Source organism: Aulostomus chinensis, chromosome 9 (genome assembly GCF_037954235.1).
Source record: "Aulostomus chinensis isolate RoL2024-O1b breed Wild chromosome 9, RoL_Achi_v1.0, whole genome shotgun sequence".
NCBI lineage: Eukaryota > Metazoa > Chordata > Actinopteri > Syngnathiformes > Aulostomidae > Aulostomus > Aulostomus chinensis.
Genome location: NC_141328.1, coordinates 21,305,126 through 21,332,543, shown reverse-complemented (window position 1 = coordinate 21,332,543; position 27,418 = coordinate 21,305,126). Strand labels below are relative to the sequence as shown.

The 27,418-nt window shown below is 42.8% G+C and overlaps 1 protein-coding gene across 3 annotated transcripts in view; it reads right to left on the bottom strand.

Annotated features, from left to right (window-relative positions):
* Positions 1–11,822: 11,822 nt before the first annotated feature.
* The window catches only part of sema3g (semaphorin 3G), a 61,086-nt gene continuing 45,490 nt past the window's right edge, over positions 11,823–27,418 (bottom strand). For 2 of the 3 annotated variants that reach the window (XM_086214227.1, XM_086214229.1), the window contains 12 exons: positions 26,308–26,398; positions 25,208–25,324; positions 24,985–25,127; positions 23,235–23,349; positions 22,979–23,048; positions 22,160–22,304; positions 18,742–18,973; positions 18,547–18,638; positions 18,408–18,449; positions 18,104–18,329; positions 16,025–16,155; positions 11,823–15,004 (listed from right to left, as the gene is read on the bottom strand). In XM_086214227.1, coding sequence (XP_086070353.1) covers positions 14,495–15,004; positions 16,025–16,155; positions 18,104–18,329; positions 18,408–18,449; positions 18,547–18,638; positions 18,742–18,973; positions 22,160–22,304; positions 22,979–23,048; positions 23,235–23,349; positions 24,985–25,127; positions 25,208–25,324; positions 26,308–26,398 — 1,914 coding nt within the window. In that variant the 3' untranslated portion in view covers positions 11,823–14,494. The remainder of the gene's footprint in view (positions 15,005–16,024; positions 16,156–18,103; positions 18,330–18,407; positions 18,450–18,546; positions 18,639–18,741; positions 18,974–22,159; positions 22,305–22,978; positions 23,049–23,234; positions 23,350–24,984; positions 25,128–25,207; positions 25,325–26,307; positions 26,399–27,418) is intronic. The other variant, XM_086214228.1, reaches the window with a different exon arrangement.

Genomic DNA, 27,418 nt, shown 5'->3' with positions numbered 1-27,418 from the left:
TGTTTTTTAACATCCTGCTGATGAATGAACTGAAAAGCTGTTTTGCTTACGATTGAATATCGCTGAATAAAGCTGATCAAGCCTTTACTTTATACACCTAAAATTATTAATAACGGTACAAAGCAAAAAAAAAAATAAATACAAACACTGTTTTGATAAACGCCTGTATTGGAGTATTTTTGGGTTAGTAGACAGGACAGAAACCCAGAGGAGTTCGAACAAAGCTAAACTAACTGACCTGTTGAAGACTTTCCCTGATGAGACATCAGGAGTTTCTGCAAAATTATGAATGTTACACGTTGTTATTGTAGTGTGAATTCTACTTGACATACCAGTGCAACTAAACATAAAATAAGGCTGAGGAAGGAAGTGCAGCTCATTGACTTTGCACTGTTTTTTGATAAGTTTTCTCTTCTCAAACACACACACACACACACACACACACACACACATACACACACATTACCAGCTAAGAAATGAACTGACAGGTCTCATGATTAATGAGACTAATTAACTCCAATTACCTCTGTGATTAGCCACTGCGTCAGAGGGCTTGTTGACACAAAGGAGACAGGGCTCCCACTAACCAACCATAGTTACTCCTTCACTCACGCACTCTCTCAGTACACACACACACACACACACACACACACACACACACACACACACACTCACCTCTGACCACCGCTAATGTGCAGTGATTGAAACCTACCACCTTGACAATCCAACACCTCACTGACAGAATGAAACTAAAAAAATAAATAAATGAAATATTAAAAATGGTTTCAGGTACTGCACACCAAGTTGTGTCATAGCTGGCAGATTGAACATCATACTCTTTCTGCACGATGGGGAAATAATAATGAAGTTCCACCAAAGTGGGCCCCCCATGAAGCCTCTCATATGCCCCCCCCCCCCCCCCCATCACGCCTCATTTAATTGCATTTCTGGAGGTCGCAGGTCAAGAGAAGAAAACTAGAAGATAATCAAGTGTGCTCTGAAACAGTCACGGTCCAATTTCAACTGTTGGACTTTTTACTTTTCTTACTTTCTCTTGTGGAATTTGTGTTTTTTGGAGTTTCTTTTTGGTTTGTTCACATTTTATTCTGAAATTAAGTTTTCATTTGCACTTCAAAATCAAATTTATACAGTATTTTGAACTATAGTGAGCACCACTGTGGAATGAATCTGGCCCCATTACATTAGATTACAGAAATAATTATTATTCATACTCACACACACACACACACACACACACACACACACACACACACACACACACACACACACACACACACGCAGCAAGGTAATAAGCTGGCCTGTGTGGGCCACCAGCTTCCTGTTGGTCAAGTGTGAACACACCCTCAGAGGAAGGAAGTAGCGGAGTGACCGCTGCTTCTCACAGAGGAAACTTCCTGACAAAGATGAGTCACATCGTCACAGGAATTAAGACTTTGACGTCAGTGGCCTCAATTAATGTATACAGACATGCCAAACAGTTGTGTTCTTGTTTCTTCTTTCCCACTTTACATCCAATTTGAGATTTATAAAACTGTGAAGAACCAATAAACTTCAAACAGACACCTAACATTTGGAAACAACTGATGAAGCAAACCTTACACAATGCAGAAGGCTGTGATTAATGCTTTTGTCTTTCTGTCTGAGGAAAAGAAAAACTCCAAAACCAAGTTTGAATCATCCTGTACACACACACACACACACACACACACACACACACACACACACACACACACACACACACACACACACACACACACAGCCAGCCTGCTCAGGTCATTACCGCTGACATTATCAAGGTAGTCTGGAAAAGGACCAAATCCAGCGTCAGCCCTGTTTCTAAACAGGAAAGGAACTTGAGTGAACTGCATGTGCGACTGTAAACAACTGAAGGTATTTTGTGATACTTGTCCAGACTTCCCCACATTATTTAAGCTGGTGTGTGTGTTGGCATTTGTTTAACTTCCACCTTTAAATATCCAGGTGTTTGCGCTCTCAGTTGTTTATTCCGTTTATTCCCAGTAAAAACATTTCACCTTTGTCTGTCTCATTTTCCAATAGCAAATGATGACTCCTCAGCAGCACCACATGGAAACACATGATTTTCTTTGCATTGCTGCAGACATCTGCGTAAGGGTCAGATAATGTTCTTGTATTTGTTGAAAAGCATCTACCTGATGCCAGGAAATTACAGGCCAGAGCATCGTCAACTGTGGTTCCTGATGACAGGCTGTATCCTGAGTGTAATAACAGCAAACAAACCAGCTCGTGGACCATCTGCTTCAGCAAGACAATCTCAACTGAACTGACAGACGTGAATCATCACGGGGTAGTGGATGATTGTGCGGGGGGGTTTATCCAACATATGACTCACTATTGGGTTTTCTTTGTGACTCTGGAGCTTTTGTAACTCAGAATTGACGATTTGATTCGCAGACTTGGACTGGAGTCCACCTGTGAGATCTTCTCCAACTTTTGGCGACAAAAATAATACACAAAGAGCACACAAAATGCTATATGGAACACTGGGGACACCAAAATAAAAGATTGACTACTTAAAAAAATACCAAACACCTTAGAATGTAGCAAAATAGGTCAACCAAAATGTTGAGGCTGGCAAACTCATCGTTTACCTGAGCCATATGTTAATTAATATTAATGTGATATTCTGGAGGGACTGAAAACTACCCTTAGTGAAAGGGATTGATGATATTGGAAACAAAGTCTGTTATTTTTTTCATTTTCGTCATTGTCGTCTTCCGCTTCTCCAGTTGGTCTTCTCCCCGGCCACTTCCACCAGCTCCTCCGGGGGAATCCCGGGGCGATCCCAGGCCAGCCTAGAGATATAATCCCTTCAGCATATATAGGTCAGCTCCAAGGCCTCCTACCGGTTGGACACGCCTGGAAAACCTCCCAAGGGAGGCGTCCAGGAGGCATCCTCACCAGATGCCCGAACCACCTCACCCTGTGGAGGAAACTCATGTCGGCCGCTTGTATTCGCAATCTCGTTCTTTCATTCATTACCCAAAGCTCATGACCATAGGTGAGGGTTGGAACGTAGATTGACCGGTAAATTGAGAGCCTCGCCTTTTGGCTAAGCTCCCTCTTTATCGCAACGGACGGGTTTAGCACCCGCATCACTGCAGATGCTGCCCCAATCCGCCTGTCAATCTCCTGCTCCATCCTACCCTCACTCGTGAACAAGACCCCAAGATACTTAAACTCCTCCACCTTTTCATTTTCATGGTACAAATTCTCCTCTGGAGTTTTATCTGCCAACGAATGCAATACATTTCACCCCAGCCAAGTCGTCACAAAGGTACTTGTTCCCTCGTCATTTTAGCTGAGCGTTGCCTCAAGCTCTACTGAGGAATTCTGTGTTTTTAGTGTAAGAGATATGAATGCGGACCTTCACCATAATAAAGAGCAAAATGTCTGTTCTGTGTGGAGCACAACGTGATCACTTTTTGAAAAAGGACATTTCAATGGGAGTGAACAGGGCAGAGCGTGTATGTGAGTGTGGCGTTGTGTCAGTATCTATCAGATGAGTGAGCACTTGTGTTACTGAGACCGTAATAGATGCTTGAAACAGAACACATGACACATCAACAATTACACTTCTTTTTCTTGGAGGATGATTAGAGCTGGATATAAAAGGAACAAGGACCCAAGTCAACACTATCTTTTCAAATTTAAATGTAGTTTCACCCTCTGGCCACTAACAGCCTTTTATCCCTTGCACATACAGTACCCACTAAAAAAAAAAGAAAAGAAAAAGAAAAGCAGATTGACTCTTTTCTAAGTAAGTAAGTGGATTTCAGTTCTGTGTTGTATTTTTGTTATTTATTCTTTCTGGCGCTTCATGATCGATGTAACAAATGCAGATGAGTTGTGGCCGAGACGACAAAAAAGCTGCAGAAGTTTGCGGGGGGAGTGGGCTGCAAATTATCACATTTATCTGGGTTTCGTGTTAACATCAATGCTGATCAAAGCCGATAAATACCGCTGTCTACTGCCCCGGGATGGTATGCTGTCCTCATACAGACAAGAGCCAGATGTCGGCGGGCATAAGTGTGTGCTCTAGGCCAGTGGAAAATTTGGCTTAAGACATTTCAACACAATTCTCAGTGACAACAAAGGCAAAAGAAAAAAGAAAAACCTCCCCAAAAAACAAAAGCAGGATTCAGAATTATGACAGTATGAAATGATCTGAGGTTTTGGTTTGGTTCCCTCGATTACTCCTGGTTTTCGTGCTTTGTTTTTCAAAAGTGTTGCTGACTTCAGGTCCCCGAGGCAGCCACTTTTAGCTGTTGACTGCTGATATTTTCATTTTGAGGAATGGCTTTACATAAAAAGGAATGTTCTGCTGAAGTGAAATATCGCTGCAATGTATCTCCTTTCCAGTGAGTCTGCTCTCTGTAGATTAATCTTCATCAGTCAAAGTGGAGCCTCTACATCTACGGTCTGCTCCCCGGTGGATCGTACAGGCATGCTGACTTTTTCAAACAGTGATACACACACACACACACACACACACACACACACACACACACACACACACACACACACACACACACCTGCGTATGTCTGTTTCTGCTTCATGTTGAAATAACTAAGATTCAAACTTCAAACAGAAACACATCCTCTGGTTTTACTATTCCTGTGAACCACTGACAGTCACCCTCGAGGTCACCTTGGCACTGTAGTACAATAATCGTTATTGATGATTTTTTTTGGTACGTGAACCATGTTTATTAAAACATAGCAAACTCAATATAATCTGCACACATTCCTGTCGCCGTGATTGATAGGAGCTATGAAAGGTTCCTCCATAACAATTCATGTTTGGCCCAAATGTGGCCCACATCAAAGCCAGAAATGCCAAAGGCGGCCCAGATGAGGGCCAAATGTGACTGCTATCAGGGTAAGATTGCTATTAATTGTATTTCCAGATAAATTTATCAATAAAGGTCTGCAATAAGTCCAGCACGTACACGTGAAAAAAAGAACATCACACCTGCAATCGGGATCAGTGGGTGCGATCACGACCAGAACAAGAGGAAACTTGTTTGTCGTCGAGCAGGAATCAAGTAGACCAACAAGCTGCCTGGTGAAAATGTACCTCTGAGTCAATAACACTCCTGTCAAATACTGTAATAAACCTAAATCAGAGGTTATAAAGCTGTTTTGTCCCACACCTTCGGATGTAAAATGTACCCGAGGACACTTTGACACAGGATTGTGGTCTCACGTGTTTTGGAAACACTCCAGAAACATAGTTTTCATCTTAGTAAATCATGGGGGAGAAAAAAAAAAGAAGAAGAAGGCTGAATTAATAAATCCAACACAACAATTTCTCTTTTCTTCCTCACATTTACAACTTTCAGAGATGTTTATTATCCTGGCAATGTTTAAACTCTTATTTGGCAGATGTCCACTGTGCTACTGCTAAATAATGGACATACAGTCTGGCATAAAGTCATTCAGTTTGAGCCATTATTTTATTAACAATAGCCATATGGACTAATTTTATACTAAAACCATGAAAAGGATTTACTAAACTACGTCTCTGGCTGTGTTTACTGGCTGTAAACAGGTCAAGAGTGTTTACATCTTTTTCCAGTTCAGACAGATATACAGTAGAAGGACGATGCATTTCCACTGAGCTGCTTGTAAATCAGGATCGAACCCAAAGACCTTAATCTTTAACTGTGCAAACAAATGTAATGGAGGAACGGCGGATGTATATACTTTATATAAGTACATTTAAACTACCTGAATTGTATATTAGAGAGCGCAAACACTGATTTGGCTACAACCCATAATAAACTTGAAAGGTATTCCCGTCAAAAAGGGGCTTTTTTTCTTCGCCCATGCGTCATGTAAAAATAGAGGGAGTCCTGAACCTCGGCTTTGCTACGAATGAATGAGCGTTAACAGGCACAAACAACCACGCACAGAAGCGACTTAACTGCTGGGTGTTTGTCTATGAGTTACAGTTACAAGATATTTGGGGGGGGGGGTTTGTGTCAGAAGATGTGGCAGAACAGTTAAGCTCCTGGATGAATTGGGGGATGCTGACATAAAGAAGAGAGAGAGAGACTGAGTGATAGTAAGAAAACAGCAGCGTCAAATGTATTGATAAAATTTGATTCATCGGAAATTTCATACATCAAGTGCAGCTCAATGTGCTTCACATGAAAGAAATATTATTTAAACTCCATTCTTGGTTTTTCTTCCTTCTGTAGACCAGGACTTTGGTGGCTGCTTCCATGTAAAACTGTTGATGATCTCCCACATATCCAGTTCTGCATCGGTAGCCTGAGCACCAACGCCGTCCCTCACTTGGTGTGGGGGTGGGGGGGCAAAACAAGGGCAGCTTGGTAGGAGGGAAAGTGAGAGGGTGAGAAGGCCGTTGGGGGGGAGGGGGGGTGTTAGAGGGCCGGTAGGGTGGATGGAGTGGAATCAGAGCGGGATCTGAGGAATTAGAGGGAATGAGGACTGACACCAAGGACATCCAGGGGCGCTTGGGTGAGGCTCTGAAAGTCAGCAGTCACCTGTTAGATACAAACACATCTAAGCAGAGTTACAGAGAAATATTACTACAGTACACGTCTACTCACCCGTACTTCCTAAGTCCCCACTACACAAACTGCAGTCTTCTGTCTTCTCATCTTTTGTCTCCTCCATCTTCTCAGTCTTCTGAACTTGGCTGGTCTCCTCTGCTGCGTCGATGGGCTCAGCAGGCGGCCCTGCAGGATCCTTTCTAGGCTTCTTTGTGCCTCGTCTTTTCTTCCAGTCCCCATGACCCTTAGTCTTTTTAGATTTGAGGATGCTCTGGTGGGGGACCTGGAGCTGGTGTCCTGTCTGGTTGGGACCTGGTTCACTCGGTCTGGAAAACAATATTCAGAAGGTTGAAAATGGCTCATTTTAAATACATAATAAATCAGTAATAACTGGGCTAATGGCTTGGTGAGCCTACCCCTGTGGTGGTCCAGCATTCTTGATCTTTTTGTCCTCATGAGATGTCACATCACCCTCATCATCTCTCTCTCTTCTACCCAGAAGGAGGATGAGGCTTCTGCTTCTCAGCCTGGATGATCCAGGGCTCGGTTGTAGTTATGATGGAGGACATCACACTGAAGGACAAGAAAACATTCCCTCAGCATGAGGAGTGCAACAATATAAACAACATGAAGAGATGAAGCAGAGAACACTCCCTTATAATGATTAAAACTGAAATCCTGGTATTGACATACCAGATGCTGCTGGACTCATGGCTATGAATGGGTGCTCCAGCACCTGATGGGGGGGGGGGGGGGTGGTGATCCTCATGGAGGGATCAAGCTGGAGCACCCTCTTCACCAGGTCTGGGGATCATCAGGGGATCTGCTCCCTCAGCAGCTTGGTCTGCAGGATCCTCAAATTTATTTCCATTATCCATTTGGTGCTCCCTATCAGGTTGATTGGATCAGTTGATCACCTCGGAAAAACACACACATCCATCCATCCAGCAGAGGGAAACCCATAGCAGCCAGGGCAGGGCAGGGCAGGGCAGGGCAGGGCAGGGCAGGGCAGGGCAGGGCTGCCCCCACCCCCCCCATAAAGTGGGAGTCCCAAGGGGAACACCGACACACCAGCATCTACTCCAACCAAATTAACACTGAAATTATCTCCCCCCAAAAACTAGATATCAAAACCAGTAAAAAAAAAGAGAAAAGAAACCTCGAACACTACCAAGAAAACTCAAACACTGGGAAAGATAACCTGAAATTCTAGTGTGATGGGGACAGTTAGCTCACCTTAAAAAGTAGGCTAACATTACTTTAGCTCCCTAAAATCATCTTTATAGAATGTTTCTACTGTTGAAAGTCAGATCCTCCTTAAACTCACTTATAGAGGAAAACCTATATATAGCTACTCCCTCCTATACTCCCTGTTCCTTGTGCTTGGTCACCCCGAGGCTGCACCCCTCAGGTAACTGGGCTCGACAGGTGTCATTGCAGTCACAGCTTGGCGTGGCCTGTTGGGTGACCGGCCAGTGTGATATCCTCTCATGGGGCTTAAAAGTCCCCGATGATCACACTCTAAACCCAACATGGTCAGGTAATCTAATTATTTTTTCAGTGGTGATTTGTAACGTCCTTGAAAGGCATTGAGAAGTGTCGTCTTTATCTTGCTGACAGAAGTTTCACCTCCCCAGAAACATTCCTGTGCGTCACTCGAGAGGGCAGTTATTCGTCAGTAATTTGTGGAGGACGTGTTGACTGTAAGGCCGATTTTGAAAAATGTGAATTGTGCTCGAGCTGTGAGAGAAAACAAGCTCATGTCAGGAGCGTCTCATTTTATCACGGTCAAACACGCCAGTACGACACAGAAGCGCGTGATGGTTCCGTTGAGGAACATAACGGGTGAACGCTTCACCGAACTTGATCTACTATGGTAGAAATACATTTCTGAGTAGCCTGGAAGTGCTTTTGATGGAAGGATCAGTGTAACCAAGAGGCAGTGTTGCAATGTGGAGGCAATGAAAACCGCCTGTGTTTCACTACTGTGACTGTCATCTCAGTCTTTTTGATCGGATGAAAAGCCAGCACGTCATAAACTGGAGAAACACCGCCACTGTCCTCCATGCTGCTTTTATAACAGAGGAGAATCAAAGCCCCAGACAGAAAACTGGTAAGTTTCCGGTGAGCTATGTTGACCACGTTCATGATGATGACTGTAACACACCAGTAAAAAACAAAAGAGAGGCAGCTCCTCGTCTACTCGCGATGGGACCCGGGTTTAAACACCTGCATGTGCGGCCAGTGGTAAAGGGTTGGAGGTAGCCATAACCGTCATCCTGCAGCAGGTCACCCGGGTCATATGAGATCTGCTGAACCTGGAGCAGAAGAATGGAGGACCTGGAGACTGGATCTTGCCTCAATATTGCTGTGGCAGAGACAATAAAGACAGAATACATGTTCTAGAAATACTTTCACAACACGCTACAAAAACTCTCCTGGGCTGCATAAAGCCCCCGTTGTTGGACTGGGCATACTGTCATTTAAAGGGAAGGACCTGAAAACCAGCACGAGTGCTGGTAGAGACGTGTCAACTATTCATCTTCCATGAATTGTTGATCAAGAAGGCGACACAGGAAGAAGAAAAAAAGAGCTCCTTTCTCCAGATGGCTACAAAATAGGTGTTCAACCCCACAACACCCAGAGGAGTGTCAAACAATGGGCTGCCTCTAAAGAGGCGCCTTCACCCGGCCGAGCTGAAGCTGAGAATCACAAAGAGGGAGGGGGCCAGATGGGCTTTCAAGGACGATAGGAAGAGAGTTTATGAAGGCAAATCTCAAGTCATCGCACACTGGTGCTGGAGGAATGAAAGCACACCCAGGCTATGAATGATAATGAACTTGGTGTTGTTTACATGGATATCAAACCAGACTGAATATCTGCTCATTCACTTGTGTTGATTTGACGCAGAGTCCTGCATTCATTCTTCATATTTTATACTGAGTTAATGGCTCTGCATCCCAGAAAAGGATACACACACACACACACACACACACACACACACACACACAGATTTTGAAACAGATTGATGGAAATTTCGAGAACAATAACTGTGCTGTATTAACAAATGTCCCTGAGATGAGTACATCTGCAGCTAGAATACATCAGCCAAAAAGCACCATTACTGATATTTAAAATATAGTAAAAATCTTTACATAGTCACACACACACACACACACACACACACACACACACACACACAAAGATGTTGATATTGGTGTATTGTTTTTTTTCTCTGTAAAAGTAACAGCATGATCTCTGCCACGTTGTCTGTGAAACCAAGGGCTTCTCATTAAAAATGAGTTACTTTGGTGTTTGATTTATTCTGAACTGTTTATGACAGAAACATTTTAATTGGAGGTTAACCCTTCGTGGGTGTGTGTGCGTGGGCACGAGGGAGAGGCATGACAGTCTGTTCTCTCGGCTTTAGTGCGTTTATGTGGTTGCAGTAATTGTCGGGGGGGGGGGGGTGTGTGAAGTCATTTAGCGGCTTTGGGTTGCAGGTATGGTTTTATGACGAGGTCTGTTTACTGAAACAACAAGTAGCTGCACTGTTATTTCCACAGATGTTACAGCCCAATTACCCTCCAATCACATGCATGGCCAGACCCAGCAGTGGTAATATAACACACACACACACACACACACACACGGCGTGAATAGATCACATGACACCCTGCTAATATGCACTTTAAAAAATAAGTGATTTGTTTTGGTGTGGCGAGAGAATAAATTGACCTTTTGTTATTTTGTAGCTGGATTTGATCCACAAACAGTGTTCCTGTTCCATCATTATTCCTGAAAAAGACAAAAATATATAAATGTATATATAACGTGGAAATCAGGTTTTTGAAAACATCTGGAGGACACATCTGGAAGCATGTTCAGGGTGGGGTAAGTACATTGTTGTTGCTAATATCGTCTATTAGCAGGACATTTTATGTGGTTGTAATGCTGCAAAAAAATTAAAAAAAAACATAGCAGCGTTGCTCGTATGCGTGGGCTGGTCTACCACAGAATTCTATTAATACAACTGAAAGATTTAAAGGCTACAAAAACAAAGTCTTTTCATTTTGGACACATTTCAATTTATGTTTTTTGTATAAAAAAAGGAAACAAACACTTTTGGAAATTAATGTAATGACTGAAAGCAAGTTTATTTTCCCAGAGAACTCGAAACGACACACTAAAGCATTCTTGCATATTGTTGGTTCAGTATTAAATGTAGCAAATCGTCAAGGCTTAAATAAGTGGCTCGTTTCACTTTTTGTTTATGTCAAATGGCGCCGTGTGAAAAACTTTCCAAAAACGCTCACATAAGGATCCAATTTATGTTAGAAAAATCAACGTTTAATCCTGTTAAATAGCATACAAGTACGTAGCATGCATGGGAGAGAGACATTTAAATAATACATAAACATTTAAATAAGTTCTGTCAGATACCCCTAAAAAACAGTTTACAGTACAACACAGTTCAGTCCAGTCCAGTGAGGAGCAAACAGAGAAGTGAAATCATCTCGTGTCCTTTGGCTGAAAGTTGCCCTGCTTTAACAAAACCATTAAAACCATTGAGAATACCAGCAGATGATCCATCTACACATACCCTAAAGTACTACAATACCATATTAAGTTGTGGTAAATTCATTTTTTTTCCCCTAAGAGATAAGAAGACAAACACAGAACGCGAGTGAGAACGTCATGAGTGTAAGTTCAAAGTAGAAAAATCACAACACGTGTGTGCAACTGTACCACCACTAAAACCCATGTGAAGACCGCAAAAACCGACACGTAGTCAGTGATGCCATTCATGCACAAAAGGTCATTCTATTCCACGGTTCGTCGAACGGCAGAATTTACTTTCAGAACACCACAAATGATCATCTTCATCGATCGCTAATGTGAAGTTAAGCAGAAAATTATGACGATGTACACACTGAATTCGATTTTTAAAAAGGTTTTTTTTTTAACTCTATTTTACACTGCCAACTGTATCTTCTGCTGCTACATCAGTTTAAATATATGCCGCAAACACTATAGAGAAAACACCTTAATTAGCGTCTAATAACCGCATTTGTAATCCTCAGACTAAGAAGAATAAACAAGCGTGCTTAAGTCATGGAGATATTGTCCCTTTTAATTTTTTTTTTTACTGGTAATTGTTTATATATAAAAAGATCCCTTTTTTAACTTGCAAATACAGCCTTCATGCTTGTAGTATTTTTTTTTAAATAACCCCCCCCCCCCCCCCCATCCTCCGAGGAGATTCACACGCCATGAAGGTCACAAAACAACAAGCGGGCTCCCAGAATACATGTACCTTCTTCCATAAATAAACTCCGGCGAACATATTGGAGGTTCTCAGTTCTCTGGCAACAACAGGCTGCTGTAACCAATGACAACAGGCTCGTACGTCTCCTATACCATCATCATAACCGAGTGCCTCCGGCCTGTGTGGTTGGTTGTTACGCATCTAGATTCACTTTTCCCTCAAACCGAAATGAGCAAAAATGCGTAACAAGTCCCCCCCCCCCCCAAAAAAAATAGTGAAAATGGTGAAAAAGTGACTCATTAGAAGAGAGCATGAGGGCTGCAAATTCTGGAGAAGGAATAAACTCATGCACCGGAATTTTTGTGTAGTTTGAGGTCGATGTTTCAGACATGCCTGTGTGTTAACCTGTAAATGAGGGAGCACAAAGCAGTATACTGATGAGCAGGTGAAAATGCTTTTATTCATTTTAATGGTCATTTCACTGTGATGGTTTTCTCTGTTCTACGTCACAATAAAACACGTGTCTTAGTTGATGCTCAATGCTGCAGAAATGTCAAGTGTGAATACAGGGGACAGGAACCAACTGCTGGACTCCGGAGTTAAATCAGTAGAACTACAAACCAGCACAGTATTTCTGTCTCATTTAGGAATTTTGCCTTCCGTCCTGTACTTCACTCCAAAAGTTCTGTTTTGTTTAAAAAGTAAATGTTACATCGGACTCCATCTTAAAGCTGTCCTTACAAATCAACAAGACAATCCTCTCAAATTGTGGGAAATGAGTTTTAGAGCAGCGGAAGCGGCGGTGACGTAACCTCAGACCCTGGAGAAGTTTGTGATGTTAGTCTTAACCGGGGCTCAAAAAACATAGAAAGAGAAGTCAGCATTGAAGGGTGAGATTTTCTAATATTGAGAAAATTGTTAAATCAAATTTATGCTATACGTAGGCCCTCCGACATCCACATTCCAGGAAGTGTGACAGTCCTATTCAGATGAAGCCAGTGAGCGGAGTGGGGAGAGTATGCGTTCTTGCTGGTGTTGACTGGAGAAGTTCAACCCTCCCTAGTGACAATAAAATAAACGTGATTTAATCTGTTGAACTGTCAACAGTCGTCTCTTAGTAGCTTCCAGTTTGAGTTTATGATTTCAGTGTCGTGGGTGAAACGAGAACTGGTGAAGCCTGTATGTGCTTCGTTAGCTGCACATGCCTCTTAATAATTTACTGCACTCATCTTGAACATTTTATAACAAAAGCAAAAAAAAACAAACAAAAAAAAGCATGAACCCATTAAATACTGAGGAGATGAATCCAGTGATTAATGTCAACTCCGCTTGTCAGAACTGCTCATTAGGAGTGTGGAGACATGACCTGAGCCTGATGACTTTGAAAACAGCAAGACAAAACTGTCCAAAGTCCTGCTCTCGGATGATGAACTATCAAATGCTGCAGCGCTGGCAACAATCGGCCACTAGAGGCTGTATGTTCTCAGATGCCCCTCCGTCTATCCTCAACCCATTATCTCAGGATTAGGAATTCTTTCAGAATCCAGCAACCACTTGAACTCGAGGATGAAGTGAAAAGAATTTATCATCCGAGGTTAAAGGGGTCAAGGTCACAGCCCCTCATACGCGCGTCATTTGTCCCATTCTTAACGGGATACCTCAGGAACGGCTTGAGGAAATCCCTTCAAATCTGGCAAAAAAACATCCACTGGGATGCAAGGATTAAATTAAAAGTATTTTAGGGGTCAAAGGTCAGCATCATCTCACTTGATTAGGATAGATCAGGAATACCTGAAGGTTAAAGGTTAATGCCGTGTTTCTAGTTACAACACATGATGTCAAGACTGTCCCCAGTGTGTAAACCTGTAGTTCTGTTTCAAGGGGAATTAATGGCTGCCTCCAATTTGAACATCTCTTCCTGGCTCTGAGTTTCTCTACACTGATAAAAGTCAAGAGAACAGCTTTGGGTGCGTAAATATTAGTTATTTCTCTTCAAGTGACTAAAAAGTTTTGCTCGTTTTTTTTTCTTTTTAAATAGTGTCACTAGAATTCGAGATTAAATCCACTGTCAGTGCTTTGTGTGCATGTGCAGAGCTGCAGTTGGTAAATATGCTGTTTAAAAGTCAAAGCATGGAAATTGGAATTCTAAATGAAAAACATCGCAGTCCAGCCAAGAGTTGTATAAAACTCTGCCACCACAAAGAGTCTTGAAGGAGTTTGTGTTGCTGCTGCAGCTAATGGGAACAGGGTCTGCTGCTAGTCAAGCCACAGGCATGCACACGCTTGATTACCGAAGAATGACTCAAGAAATTAAAGCGGTGTCGTGTCTCATTTGTAGTGGATGTGAGGTGTGATGGTGAAGAATTCTTGGTAATGGGAGGTTTTGAAAAGCCTCCTCTGTGTGTCTCTCTTCCTCCGTGTGATCAGCATCCCTCCATCTTTAGCAGTCTCTGTTCCATCTGCCCCCCATGGCCCCCAGCGCCTGAACTACACACTGATTTCACGAGATCCAAACACTTCTGCTTACAAATCCATTTTTAATTATTATTAGGAGTTGATCCGGGCTTTTGCAGCCCCATTCATCCTGTCCAGGAATATACTTTTGTCCTCTGCCCACCCTCACCCCCCTTAGATTTCTCCATTACTCCTCCTGTGCACTGAGGTCCCGCGGCGTCCGGTTGCGCTCACCGGAGCTCTTGCTACGGGCCTTCCTCGCACTCTCCTGTGCTTGGCGGTATTTCTCCAGCATGCTCTTGTGTTTCCTCCTCAGTTTGTCATTGCACCACATCCTCTCGCAGTACTCCTCCACATGCGGCAGGTTTGAAGGGCCAATCAACTGCATCATATCTTTGAACCACGTACGTGATTGGCCGATTTGGCCCGTTGAGCCACTCCTGCTGTACGTGCTGCAAGGCATCCAGGTCCTGTAGCTTCCGGTCGATCGGTCTTTGAAGTCAGACAGGCCGGTGCTGTCACGTGCCATGAGCTCATCTAAAGTCTCCCCCTGGAGGACTTGGAGGGTGAGGCGGGCCAGGGTCTGTGTGAAGCCGTGCTCTCTGGAGCGGCAGATGTAGACGCCCTCATCCTGCATGAAGAGACGACGAAAGAGGAGGCCCTGTTCGGTAGACATGACACGATCGTCCAGCTTCACCTGAGAGGCAGAGGGAGGATTGGTCCGGAAAATTACATTAGACAGCATAAATATATGCAGTGACACCCTGAAACTAAGACTTCATTTGTAGCTGAAGCACAGAAAAAGCAAGTCAAGTCACTCAACTGTGTGTTTGCTCAGCAAAACTAAAGTTTTGTTTCAGATACATTGTTTCGTCCCATGGATGTTAAGGACTGCAGACGGCAAATGGGCGCGTCTACACAGTTCAAAATGCACCTCGAAGTGTAAATGCAGATTTAGGAGGATGAACAAGAAGCCGAAAAACAGAATTTTCAGTTTCTCGTTCAAAAATAGTCCCTAAGGACCTAATGTGGGTAAAACTAAAGTCATTCTTTTGGTCCATGATGATGGTGAAAGACTTGGAAACAATCTGGACTGCGATTCAGCGGCATTTATTCCAACTGTGTGTGCAGTGAAAAACTAATTTGACATAAAGAGAAAAGAATGAGGCCGTTTTCTCAGCTCAAATTGCAACAGTAAGAATGTGCCATGAAATCCAGCGTCTGCTTCTATATACTTCTACCTTCCTCCTCACTTTCTCAGATTCCATACCTCTACTTTCCTGTTGCCAACACAAACATGGCAGCCTTGTTACCCAGAGTGGCAGCCAAATGTTTATTTACAGGGAAATGGAGAGCGGTGGTAATACCTTAATACTAGCATGGCTGACCGAGTGGTTCAGGAAAGTTCTGAGGAACATAACCTCAGACACACGAGTGATTTACTGCGGCTGAGGCACAAACATCATTTTCTAACTAGCGCTTTAGGACTTTGCAGCGCTGGGTTTAAGTCACAGTAGCCTGTCGACATCAAGCTTTCTGAAGAACGGCCCGCGGTAGCTTTGAAATGCGACTCCTTAATTTCAGCCATGTGTTAAATGACTGTCGAATGTGTCGAGCACGTGCCGAACTCTCAGGTTTAAAGGCAGTTATTCAGAGCAGGAGTTTGTCTGCACCGTCCAAACCGTCCTCCTATCATAAATACGTAGCTGCATCTTACCTCCTCCTTGCGCTCATCGCGCTGGACAAGCCAGCTCACAGTAGCCTGCTGAGAGCGAGGGACACATTCCAGGAAGGTGCTGTTGTTCTCTGTTCCGTACACCACCCTGTCCTCTGTTGCGTCGAGGTCTTCTGGTACAAAAAAGGGGGAAAAAAAAGACATAATGAAAAAAGGTTTTAAAGAATTTAGTTAGATATGACATCTGAAAATAAGAAACTAAACTTGTCTAGTGACTGAATTTCTCTTTGCCAGCTATAAAATGCATGAGCATCATCTGGAGTATTGCTGCAGTCCTCAGTCACGTTTTGCATCCATGAATTTGGTAGTAGATCATTTGGCCATTTCAGTTGGACACATTTTATGTCTAAAATTATTGTTGGAGCAAAGTAAATACGGAACTATGCTTCGACTCTCTAGAGTAAGGATGTTTTAGAGGTCGGCTGATTGTAGATGGGTTTTTTTTAAAGCCGATATATTTACAGTTTGGAGCCAACATTCATTTTTATGTCTATTGAAATCTTGAAATTTAGGATTCACTTGAAACTGGTGCAAACTAAAGAGCATCTGGAAGATTGACTTCGGGGAGGGGGAATAAAAAAGAAAGTCCGATAAAGTTAGTGTTCCTAATGATTTGGGGGGGGGGGGGGGGGGGGGGAACACTACCCACCACTTTGCGCAGAGTAGCAGAAGCTCCCGTGATCACAGTTGAAGTGAATCCTGTGTCACAAACGCTTTTACATAAAACAAGGATTGCAGGTCACTTTGTTTTAAATTACAGGTGGAGTTATCCTAAAGTTTGTAACAGTTTACACCTCTGTATACGAGGTCTCACACCGCTTCAAAAATCTCAGATAATTGTCAAAACTTTCATACATCTGAAGGAAGTGTTTACGAGCGGCAATCCTACATCAGCAGCAGCAGCGCTAGCTCTTACCAACCAGTATTCTTAGGTGTAACAGAGTTCCTAACAGGATTGAGTCTTCTGGAGCAAACTGCGCTCGTCTAATTTTAGGACGAAATTTCAATCTTTGGGAAAAAAAAAAAAAACAACCCACTCATGCCTCAGCGAGTTTTGCTTTTAACAGCTTGACACCTCAGCACAAAGGAACCCTGTTAAACTGGAGTTCATCCAGAGGCTTTGAGGGAGACGTCTTTCATCAGCTGCTACGTGCCGACACTGACGGAGGCGTGCATACACACCGGCAACACATCCTTTTCCCTGCAGCCTCGCCCCCCCCCCCCCCCGTCCACACTTCTCAGCCTCACCTTCGTATCACGTTCATCCCTCTCATTTGTCCTTTTCATTTTGTGTTTGTTCGTGCTTTTCCATTTGATGACTGATAAGTTGTCAAAGTTCGAGCTCCTCTGTCAGTCTCAGCTCACAGTTGCAGACACGTAATCTTGATTCTGCCTCTACCTGTTTTTTTGGCTCCTGCTAGAGGAGCCGCACCACTGGTAGTAGGGTGAAGTAGAGCAACGGTAGGATTTTATAGCTACTGATCCTATAAAATATATGCCCAGATCAGCCTTATTTTCTACTTGGTGTGTGCTTGAGACAAGAAGACAGAAGTAATACTATCATAAAGGAAGTGAAGGAAACCGGCAGCATGCAAGGGCAAACACACTGAGAAATAAGTGTCTGAAGTAAGACACCTGCTTGGGAACGCCGCTAAAATTTGGTTCCTTGACGGGGCTGATGAGTTCAGAACCTTCACTACCTCGGGATGAGTTCTATCCTTGATACTTAGTAATTTTTCCCCTGAAGCAGAAAATGCATTGGCTGGATGTTTCCAGCCAGCTTCCACCATCTGAATATCAAGTGAAGCAGAGATTATGGTCTGTGTAGCCACTTGTAATTAACTGGCTCGGAACTGCTGCCGCCAATATTTGCCTGGTGGTAAAAAGTTAATTCATTCCCAGCATTTAACAATCATCGAATTTCATTATGCATATTTTCATATGATACGGATTTGAAATAAGCTATTTTAGTGTTTCAAGTAGAGTTTGCATGCTTTCCCTGATAACTTCGCATCATGAGCTGCTCCTGTTCTGCAGAAGGAAAAAAAAAAAGTGTCATACCGCCGAGATTCTGGTCCACGCACTGCAGCGCAGGGTTTCCGTGCCTGATGTCCTGTCTGCGGTAGCGGCGTTTACTGTTGGGTGTATATCGTGAACAAGACGATCCGTCCCAGGCGCAGTAGGGATCTCTGGCCAGGCAGCACTCAGCACAAGCTTTCCCGTAAGTTTCACAGCGGTGCAGCTTGACTTGGGCCACACCAGCCGGAGAACCCACAAACAGGGCTTGCTGTTCAAAATGACCAGAACAAAGTTCATCAAAGTTAGACGAGCAAATACATTTGTAATCACACTTATAGTAACTTACTCTTTTGACTGATATGTCCATTGATGTAATAGAAGTTGGGACCTGCAAAGAGGGAAAAAAAACAAAAGAAAACAACAACTACTCAGTATTTCACCATTTGTGAAGACTATTTAAGACCAAATTGGATTAAAAAACACACTTTAAAGACTTGCAGCTCCTCCAATGTGACCACTTCTGTTTCCAGGCTGTTTCCACTGTGCAGGGCAATGACCTTCAATACTGTTCCGATGTCTTCAACACAAGCAGAACCACAATTCATTACAAAAAAAAAAAAAAGGTTACAGGAGAAAAACTTTCAGTCCTTCAGCTTCTAGGCGGGACCCAACTTATGTACCTGTGCCGATGAACATAACGTCGTACTGGCCATCCTCTGCCTCCACCCGGTCCACCACGATTTGTTTCAACTTGTAAGGAGTATTGGCCTTTACAAGCACAGGTTGGCGCAAGGCGGGATACACTGGCCGCCACATCAGAGGGTGACTACGAGCAAACTGGAGCACAGAATCAGGGAAGTCCTTTGTGCTACCAAACTCTCTGCCAGGCTGGTTGGTGATTTTACTCGGGCACTAAAGAAGCAGAGGCACGAATTAAGAGTGATGTGGAGAACGAAGATGGAAATGGGTGAAGATTAAAGCAAGAAAGTACCGTTAAAACCCTTGCCAGGTAAAGTCATGCCACGCTGAATACACGCAGGGAGAGGGAGTGATCAACGGAACATTCAGGCCATTTCTCACTATTTTCTACCACAATTGCGTGCGCTTTTGAAAGAACTGTGGCTTATTATGGTCTTAATCCCTCATTAAGAGTTTATTGTGCCAAAAGAGCAATTGGGTGAATGTTTACTGTTGTAAAGCTACGCTTTTAGACAGTTCTGTAGAAGCTGAGCAGAGCCCCGTCAGAACAGAGGAATTCACAGGGACCGTATGACCTCTGAGCGCGCTCAAAGATCACACTGCGTCTTTGTGAAGGAGCTTTACAAGAGAATTCAGTCACAACTGAGTTTTTCTAAAAAAAAAAAAAAAAAAAAGTTAAGTATTAAACCACAGTCCTCCAGAACCAAGCATATCACAGATATGCTACATATTATTTAACCAAACACTGGGGAAGCTTCAGGGGCCAAAGGAGGAAGACATATTCAGAAATGTCAGCTGACCTAACAATCCCCACACAAACTAGACATTTTTCACTGGCTCCATTTACACTGTACCAGAGCCTCATCTCCTGGCATAATCTAAAAAAAGACGGACAATGAGACTGAAACATGAAATGCATAAAGATGCAGGTTATAAATCAGATAATAAGATTGACCAGAGTAATTCTAACTCATGGGACCATAGCTTTAGGAAAAAAAAATAAATAAAAAGATATGTCACTTAAAGTTTAAAGACTGAAAAAAAACCAACTTGATTTAAGATTTTCTGAACTCCTCAGGGTCATACACAGATACTTGGGTAGCTCCCAGTGCACAGCCTTGATATATCAGTCTATTTAAACTGCTTCTCCATCGGGTTTTACCGCATGTACAAGCTAAACTGGAGCAATCCAGTTACTTAATTCATCCTGCTGCAGCCTGTCAGCGCTCCAAATAAAAGCTGAGAGGAAATTAATGGAGAAAGGAGAAGGAATCATATCATGTGCATATCAAGTGGACACCTTTTCACCATGGTAACACCGTGTGTGGTCGGGGGAAGCAGGTTTCGTTTTAGCTGCTCTGTACTGACAACAGGAAATTGATCTATTAGGACAAACTAATACAACGTAATTTGCAGTGGTTGACGGACTAAAAGGAAACCTTCAACACATTCACTTGCGTATTTCCACTCACACACGCGTCACAGAAAGCCAACTGAAGGCGTTGACCCTGCGGTATCACTCACAAAACTGAGCAGGAAAAACCAGGCTCTCTTTAAAGCCTCCGCCAGGCTGAGTTCCCACAGCTGAGGGCTGATTGTCAGCAGCTGAGGTGAACTCTGCAGGTGGAGTCAACAGCTCCCTGATCAGCAAATACCTACGACCACGCTGTTGCTGGTTTTGCATCGGACCAAAACAAATGAAAAGCAACCTTTACAGTAACAATACCTTATCTATAACTTAGCTTTGCTGGAGGGCAGGAAGGTAAAAACAAGCAAGCTTGCCTGACAAAGGCATAAAAATCCATCAAACAGCTCAGATCTGAATAAAAATGAATACCAAAGTCCAGGTAGAATTACTTAAACTCTACTAAAGCTCTAGTAAAGCTGCACTAAAGACCCTCCCACCACTCTTCTGGTTTAAATGTGCACTAGTGTTCATTTTATAATAAAAGGGCAGTGATATTACAGTCCAACATAAATATCTAGGGAGCATAAATCATTTTTTTTCCCTTCACATGAACAGAAAACGGAGGGTTTGATAGACCTTGTGTTTTCCCTTCCTGGTGAGTTTCTAAAAGGTGAGTAAAGAGACAGGATGGATATTTCACAGCATCAGGCTTTAATGTGTTATGATGAAAATCTAAGAAAACAAAAAGCTCCCTGGTGCAAGTAAAACAGGAGAATCCCAATAGCAACAGTTTAAATAAAGAATAAGGTCAATATTTTGACTCTGGCTAAATCTCCAGGCTAGCAATTCTTTATTAGATGACTTTTGACGTCTAGTTCATGGAAAAAGAAACAATAACCAACTGGTTTATGGGTTCAATGAGATTTCTCCATCCTTTGGTCCTCCCTTTTCTTCTCACCATCTGTTCCTCTTCATTAGCCTAACCTAAATTATCACCATCGCCCCCGTTTCCTCTCTTTCTCTACTTCCTCCTTTCCTCTTTCTCTCTCACTCAGTTTTGGGCCAAGACATTCCTGTTAATCAGGGAGTCAGCAAAGTAGAAACCTCAGAGGTGTGTGCTCTGTTCGCACATTATTTATATTCCTTCTGTCTCCACACACACGGAGACACACACACACACACACACACACACACACACACACACACACACACACACACGCACACTCTCCCTCACTCTGGTAATGAGGTGGAATTACATTGCGATGTGGCTGTGTGATGTCTGCTCGAGTGTTTGTGTGTATGACAAGTCTGAATTACAGTGATGTTGTTGTGCGAACATGAGCGCACCGCTGAGATTCCGAATGTAAACCATGAGAAGGGTCTGTACTGTAAACACTAACCACAGCTGCACTTCCCATACAGTAGTCTCCTTAACTGATAGAGGAACTTTCGACACCTCATTTTTAATGCTTTTATCACCTTTGACCCCCCTCTTTTCTTGCACCACAATTATATGACATGTATCACTTCAGCTGCATTTGTTTGGGGAAAAATGTATCAATTTCACCAATGTTTAGTTCTAACAAAGAGGGAAATACCACTAGCGGGCTGGTCATTCTACTGTTTTTGAGGGTTTTATATTGATACAATTGAATTTAAATACAACATTGTGACTGATTGTAAATCGTTTCTTGTTTTTAGGGCATAGTCTCCCAATCCACTGCTTATAGGTGGAGTTAAATATTTAAAGGGATGATTATAAAAGTATAAAAGTTCCATATAAAACAGTGTGAAACAGTGTGTCATCAGCATACGGGTTAATCCATCACATGATCCATAGAAAACAGCCTGTCATCAGCGTAGGGGTGAAATCTATCATTTTAATCAGGCTTGTACGGGCAAAGATTGTGGTCACGACACAAAGTATGGTCAAGGAAGCATTGAGTTTTGGTGTGTAAATGATTCGATTTATATTTGTATATTTGACTTACCACGCCTGGTCTTGGATAAGGGACCCTGCCTTCATAGGCCCCCCACTGGTAGTCTGGGCCCTCTTTATGAGCAAATGGCCCGTTAAATGCTTCTCTGATATCAGCCATACGATAAACACACACAGCAAAACCCTGGAAAACATTACTGTGGAAGAGAGAGCACAGAGATACATTTTACCAAAACTATTTGAATTCAATTAAAATATCATTTGGATTAATTTTTTCAATAATGATTTGCAAGAAATGATTGAAAGCACCAGCATCTATTACCTTGTGAGGCTGCTGGTTTTGCAAGATCATGCAAGAAACCATAATGTCAGGCATAACTAATTCATTTGTGTCTGAACCCTCAGCAGTTTTGACCGGTTGGGATCCTTTGAGGAAATATGGGCATGGTTTACTCGTAACAACAGTAAGAAGCAACTGCTTGCTCAAAAGAACAATGACTAGGAGTATTCCTTCTTTGAAATAAAACCCTTCAATGCTGAAAAGATTTTCGCTCTTCTGCCGCTGTTACTTGATGCGATTAGTGGAAGTTAATCTGTGAGTGATGGCTCCTCCAACCACCTTATGAAAGCATCCCCCTTTTTTTCCAAACACTCTCAATGAGCGAATCCACAGATGGTTCTGTGTAACGAACACAGGTGTGTATGACAAGTCTGAATTACAGTGATGTGGTTGTGCGAACCTACACAGGTTATATCGAGGCATCATCGTTCAATAGACAAGACTCAAAGTCAAAGTCAAAGACTCAAAGTCGTAACGGCTGCTTTAAGGTGGAGAGGAAAATGCTACATAAACGTATGAGTGTGTGTTTACCTGATAGTGCTAAAGATTGCATAGACATCTGGGTTCCTCTCATCCTTGGTCCTCAGCAAGAAAACATCCTCTGTTTCATGTGCAAAGAGATGTCAGGTAAGAGTTTCTACTGCATGATATGACCCGGTCACAGCTCCACAAAATGTGTAAACATGAGCTTCTGACAACACACACAGTGGTTTTCATGGTACTTGTGAGTTGAAGAGATATCAGTGTGCATGTGCTGCTACAAAGTTCTTCCAAGCATAAATCTCACCCAGCTGGTTGAAGTATGTGTCGATGCCGTGAGGTCCAGGGACAGAGCAAACCAGTCTGGCCTTGATGAAGGTACTCCACTTGTTCACCAGCACTCTCTGACCTCCCACATCATTCTGGCGGATAAAAGTACTAATGATGTAAAATACATAACAGCATCATCTCTTCACCCCCCGAAAACACACTTCTCTGTTCTTAGTACATCAGAATAAAATAAGAGGTGGAGGAATATGTTTGCATCCATATTGGATTAACCAAAAAATAGGGCTTATCTCCCTTTTACTTGTGGTAAATTCAGATATTACTTTTTTGGATATACATTTATTGTAGGGAAAGCTTTGAAAACTGTAACTACTATTTTTTCATACTTTTTCAATAAATACTGAACATAACATTTCTTATTATTGGAAGATTTATTGCTGGACTCTGATTTGATTGGGTTGATCAAGGTGTTCCTAATAAATTGGCAAGTGAGTTTAAGCGCATGAGAGCATGCACGGGTATTTTCAGGCCGATAATGAGGTGCTAATGATGACAACTGTTGCTTCAATAAGAAAAGGAGGAGGGTGGAGGAGTTTACGGAGAGATAAAGAGTGACGGATACAGAGAAAGGAGGAGAGGACGAAGTTCCATTGTGACGAGAGATTTTGTCTGAGACATTTCTTCCCTCACGGTCTTAACAGTCTCCAAGGTATTCCTGCAGCTGTGTTTGTGGTTTTTTTTTTTGCATGTTTTCTGGTATGACTGACTGTGTTTGAGCATTGCACATAGCAAACACATGATTTTGTCAGGACAGATCAACGTGTGAGAGACTGTGAGAGAGCATGAAGAGCAAAGAGGGATCATAATTTGACATCTGTGTGTACATTGGAGGGGGAGGATTCATATTTTTCTTGATATTTGGGATGCATTCACAGTCTCTTGGGAAAATGTCCACATTTGATTGCCTACAAAGACATCTTTTCTTATCCATTGGAGGGGTTATGACTGGAACTAGAGACTACCTTCTGTCCTGGGAAGCGAATAGCATATAGCACCATGTTATATTGAAGAAGACTAACGGCTAGCCATTAAGACCATAAATTCATTGGGAAATTGTTTCGTATAAATTAAGTAAGATAAAGACCATTCGCTCCTGGCCACTGGAAAAAATTGCTTTAAGGCACTTTTCGGAGAAGGAATGTATGCTCAGTGCTTTTATTCATTCTACTGTCTATCCATCCTGAAATCAAATGAATGACTCTTGCTATTCCACTCTTTCTCCCTTCGTCTTCCTTCTGTAACTGTCTTCCAATGGAATTCAGGCATTGAGTGTGAACCTATGAATCGCGCTGAAATGTCTGGCATTGATTCACGGTGTGTGACCCTTAACAGATCTACTAGAAAATCAGAAAAGCCCAAGAGGAGTCCCAGACTTTCCCAGATCACAACTCTATGATCCCTAATTTAATTCACCTGACCATCTGGCTTCACTCACCTCACATCTGCCAACAAAAATGTCAATCTCTGCACGTTTCTGTGTATAACTCACGTCTGGATAATCCTGAGGAAATGGGAGTCTGTTTCTGAGACTTTTATGTCGAGGTTTATTGCGCAATTTTCCAAATGCACCTCTGTTGTTGGTTGTACCACAGATACTCTGAGAACCTTCAAAGGGTGTCAACGTGTATTAGCTGATAGCATCAAAAGTTGTGGTGGCAACATACACACAAGCTAAATACGGGAAATAATTTGCGGATAAACTGTCTCACCGCACACACTCGTCCAACACGTGTGTGTATGGCCCCCTCCCTGTCCCCTGCCTCCATCGCCTTCTCAGTGAAGAAGAAATACACTTTATCGTTGTCCCTGTCGTCATTGTCTGGGATGAGGTGGGCTGCGATGAATTTAGGATCTATAAAAGAAGACAAGAGGATTCATTTTTAAACTGTTGTCTAGTTGTTACTTGTGTTTCTTCAATGAATGCAACATTACCATGAAGAAGTTTATGGTCGGTCTCTGTCCTCATGGTGGAGCGACCTCCCATACTCCTGAAGATCACCGAGTCTCGTCCCAAGAAATCTGCCGTCAGTCCAGTATACAGCTCCCCACCTGCAGGGAGAGGGAGGGGGGGAGTGGATGAGAGGTGGGAGGTGGGAGAATCCGTGAAAGGGTCAGAAAAATGTACACTAAAGGAGAAAATGTGAAGAAAACAGCAGCGACAGGGGAAAATCGATTCGGGAAAACAAAAAGTCTGGCAGAGGAACAACAAGGAAATTGTGGGTGACAGAGAAGGAAGAAAAAGGAAATCGAACATGTCCAATAAAGAACACGCTGGGAGGGCAATGTGAAACCCAAACTTAAAAATGTTTGTACAGTACACCCTCCACCGAGACCATTAGCAGCAGACTGAATTTCAGCTTGAGCAACTCGGAGAACGGATTTTCCTGTGAATAGAAATAAAACACTCAATCTTTCCTGTGGTGTGTTTTTGAAGTGAAACACAAAAAGGGTTAGCAGTCAGGGTCATCTGTCATTAGACAAGCAGCTGGCCTTGAAACACCTCTGGGTGTGCGTGTGTGTGTGTGTGTGTGTGTGTGTGTGTGTGTGTGTGTGTGTGTGTGTGTGTGTGTGTGTGTGTGTTTTCAAATTCCCCAGTTTATGGATCAATGTAGAAACAGGATTTGGCTGCAGGTTGTTTGAGGTGGTTGGTGTGAATTGATTCTCATATTTACTAAGAATTCTGTTTTGTTCTGTTCCATGTTGACAATTTGTAAAATCAGGGTTCACGTTGAAAAGCGTGTGATGTTGTGACATAACTTGTTTCTTTTTTGTTTGTTTTTTTCCAAGCCAGGTAACTAAAGATATCCTGGTATGCGGAACTCTCTTTGTCATAAAGGCCCCTGGACTGTCAAAAAGGATTCGGCGCACCGAGAGAAAAGAAAGAGGGATAACTGGGTTGCGTTCAGGTTTTGTATCTGTAGAGTTCAAGGACATCTGTTGTTAAAAGTTGAGCAAATGTGATGTGATCAAAATAACTGTGATTGCGATTTTTTGTTGTTGTTAAAATCAAGGAAACCTTCCAGAAAACATACCACTGAAGGTGCTGGCAAAGGGGAGGCTGGGGTCATGTGGAACCTTCCCACGTCCATTTTCCACATTGACAGGGTCCATGGTGAAGACATGCTGAGGAGGAAGGAAAGACACGGGATGGTTTGTCTGGATATTTTGTCAAATGTTATGTTGCACTGCAGTGACGAATTATTACACTGTTAGAATAACACTTACAGAACCCGTGTCTTGATATTGGCTTGAGACGGTAGATGTGATATGATGAACCGCATTAGTTGAGTGTTTTTCTCATCACTGCTTCAATGACAAAATTGCTATTTCACACGCTAAGAACAAGGTCAACTCACCGGAGCATCTCGATTAGACTGAAGATTCCATCTTGATCTCTAGCAAGAACTACATTTCTCTGATAGAAAGTTCTCAGGTCACTCAGAGAATTAAGACATGAGCCGATTTCTATTTCTGCTTTCAGATTTATTTGACCTTCCACTGAACTCCGTCAGTCTGAGAACAACGAGGCTGTCTGAGAAACAAGGAAATGCAGGATCAGTGGAGTTGCCAGAGTTCAGACAAGTTTCCCACCCTGTTTCCCAGAGCAGCGAAACAGAATACAGAGGAACCAGCAGGGTCAAAAGAGAGAAAAGTGAATTACGCTCTTAAAATACATATCAATTACTAATAAATCTGATAGTTAATATGAAACAGTTTCCATGATCCTAAGGGTCATAAAACTCAATTTCTGTAAAAACTGACCATGTACGACCATCTATGATATTCAAAGCAGACATTAAACTTCATACTCTGTTGCCAGGGGGGGAAAAAAAGCTGATGTGGACAAAGGCCCTCGTTTGATAGGACGAACTGCTGGCAGGGTTTTTCTCCCCAGTGCCAGAAAACAAAACAGGATCTTAAATTCTGTGAGAGATTAGGCTGGCCCATTTTTTTAGTATCAGCACCAACTGCAGGATGTTTGCTCTCACTGTTGTAATGAATGTGCTCAGTGTGAGCTGCTGTCAGATGGAGCCTGGTTCTGGACCAGTCAACAGAAAGGGGGGCCCACCCATTTCCAGAATCATTAGAGGAGACCAGCAGAGCACCTGTGCATCCCACATGCATGTGCATGATCGGCTGTCT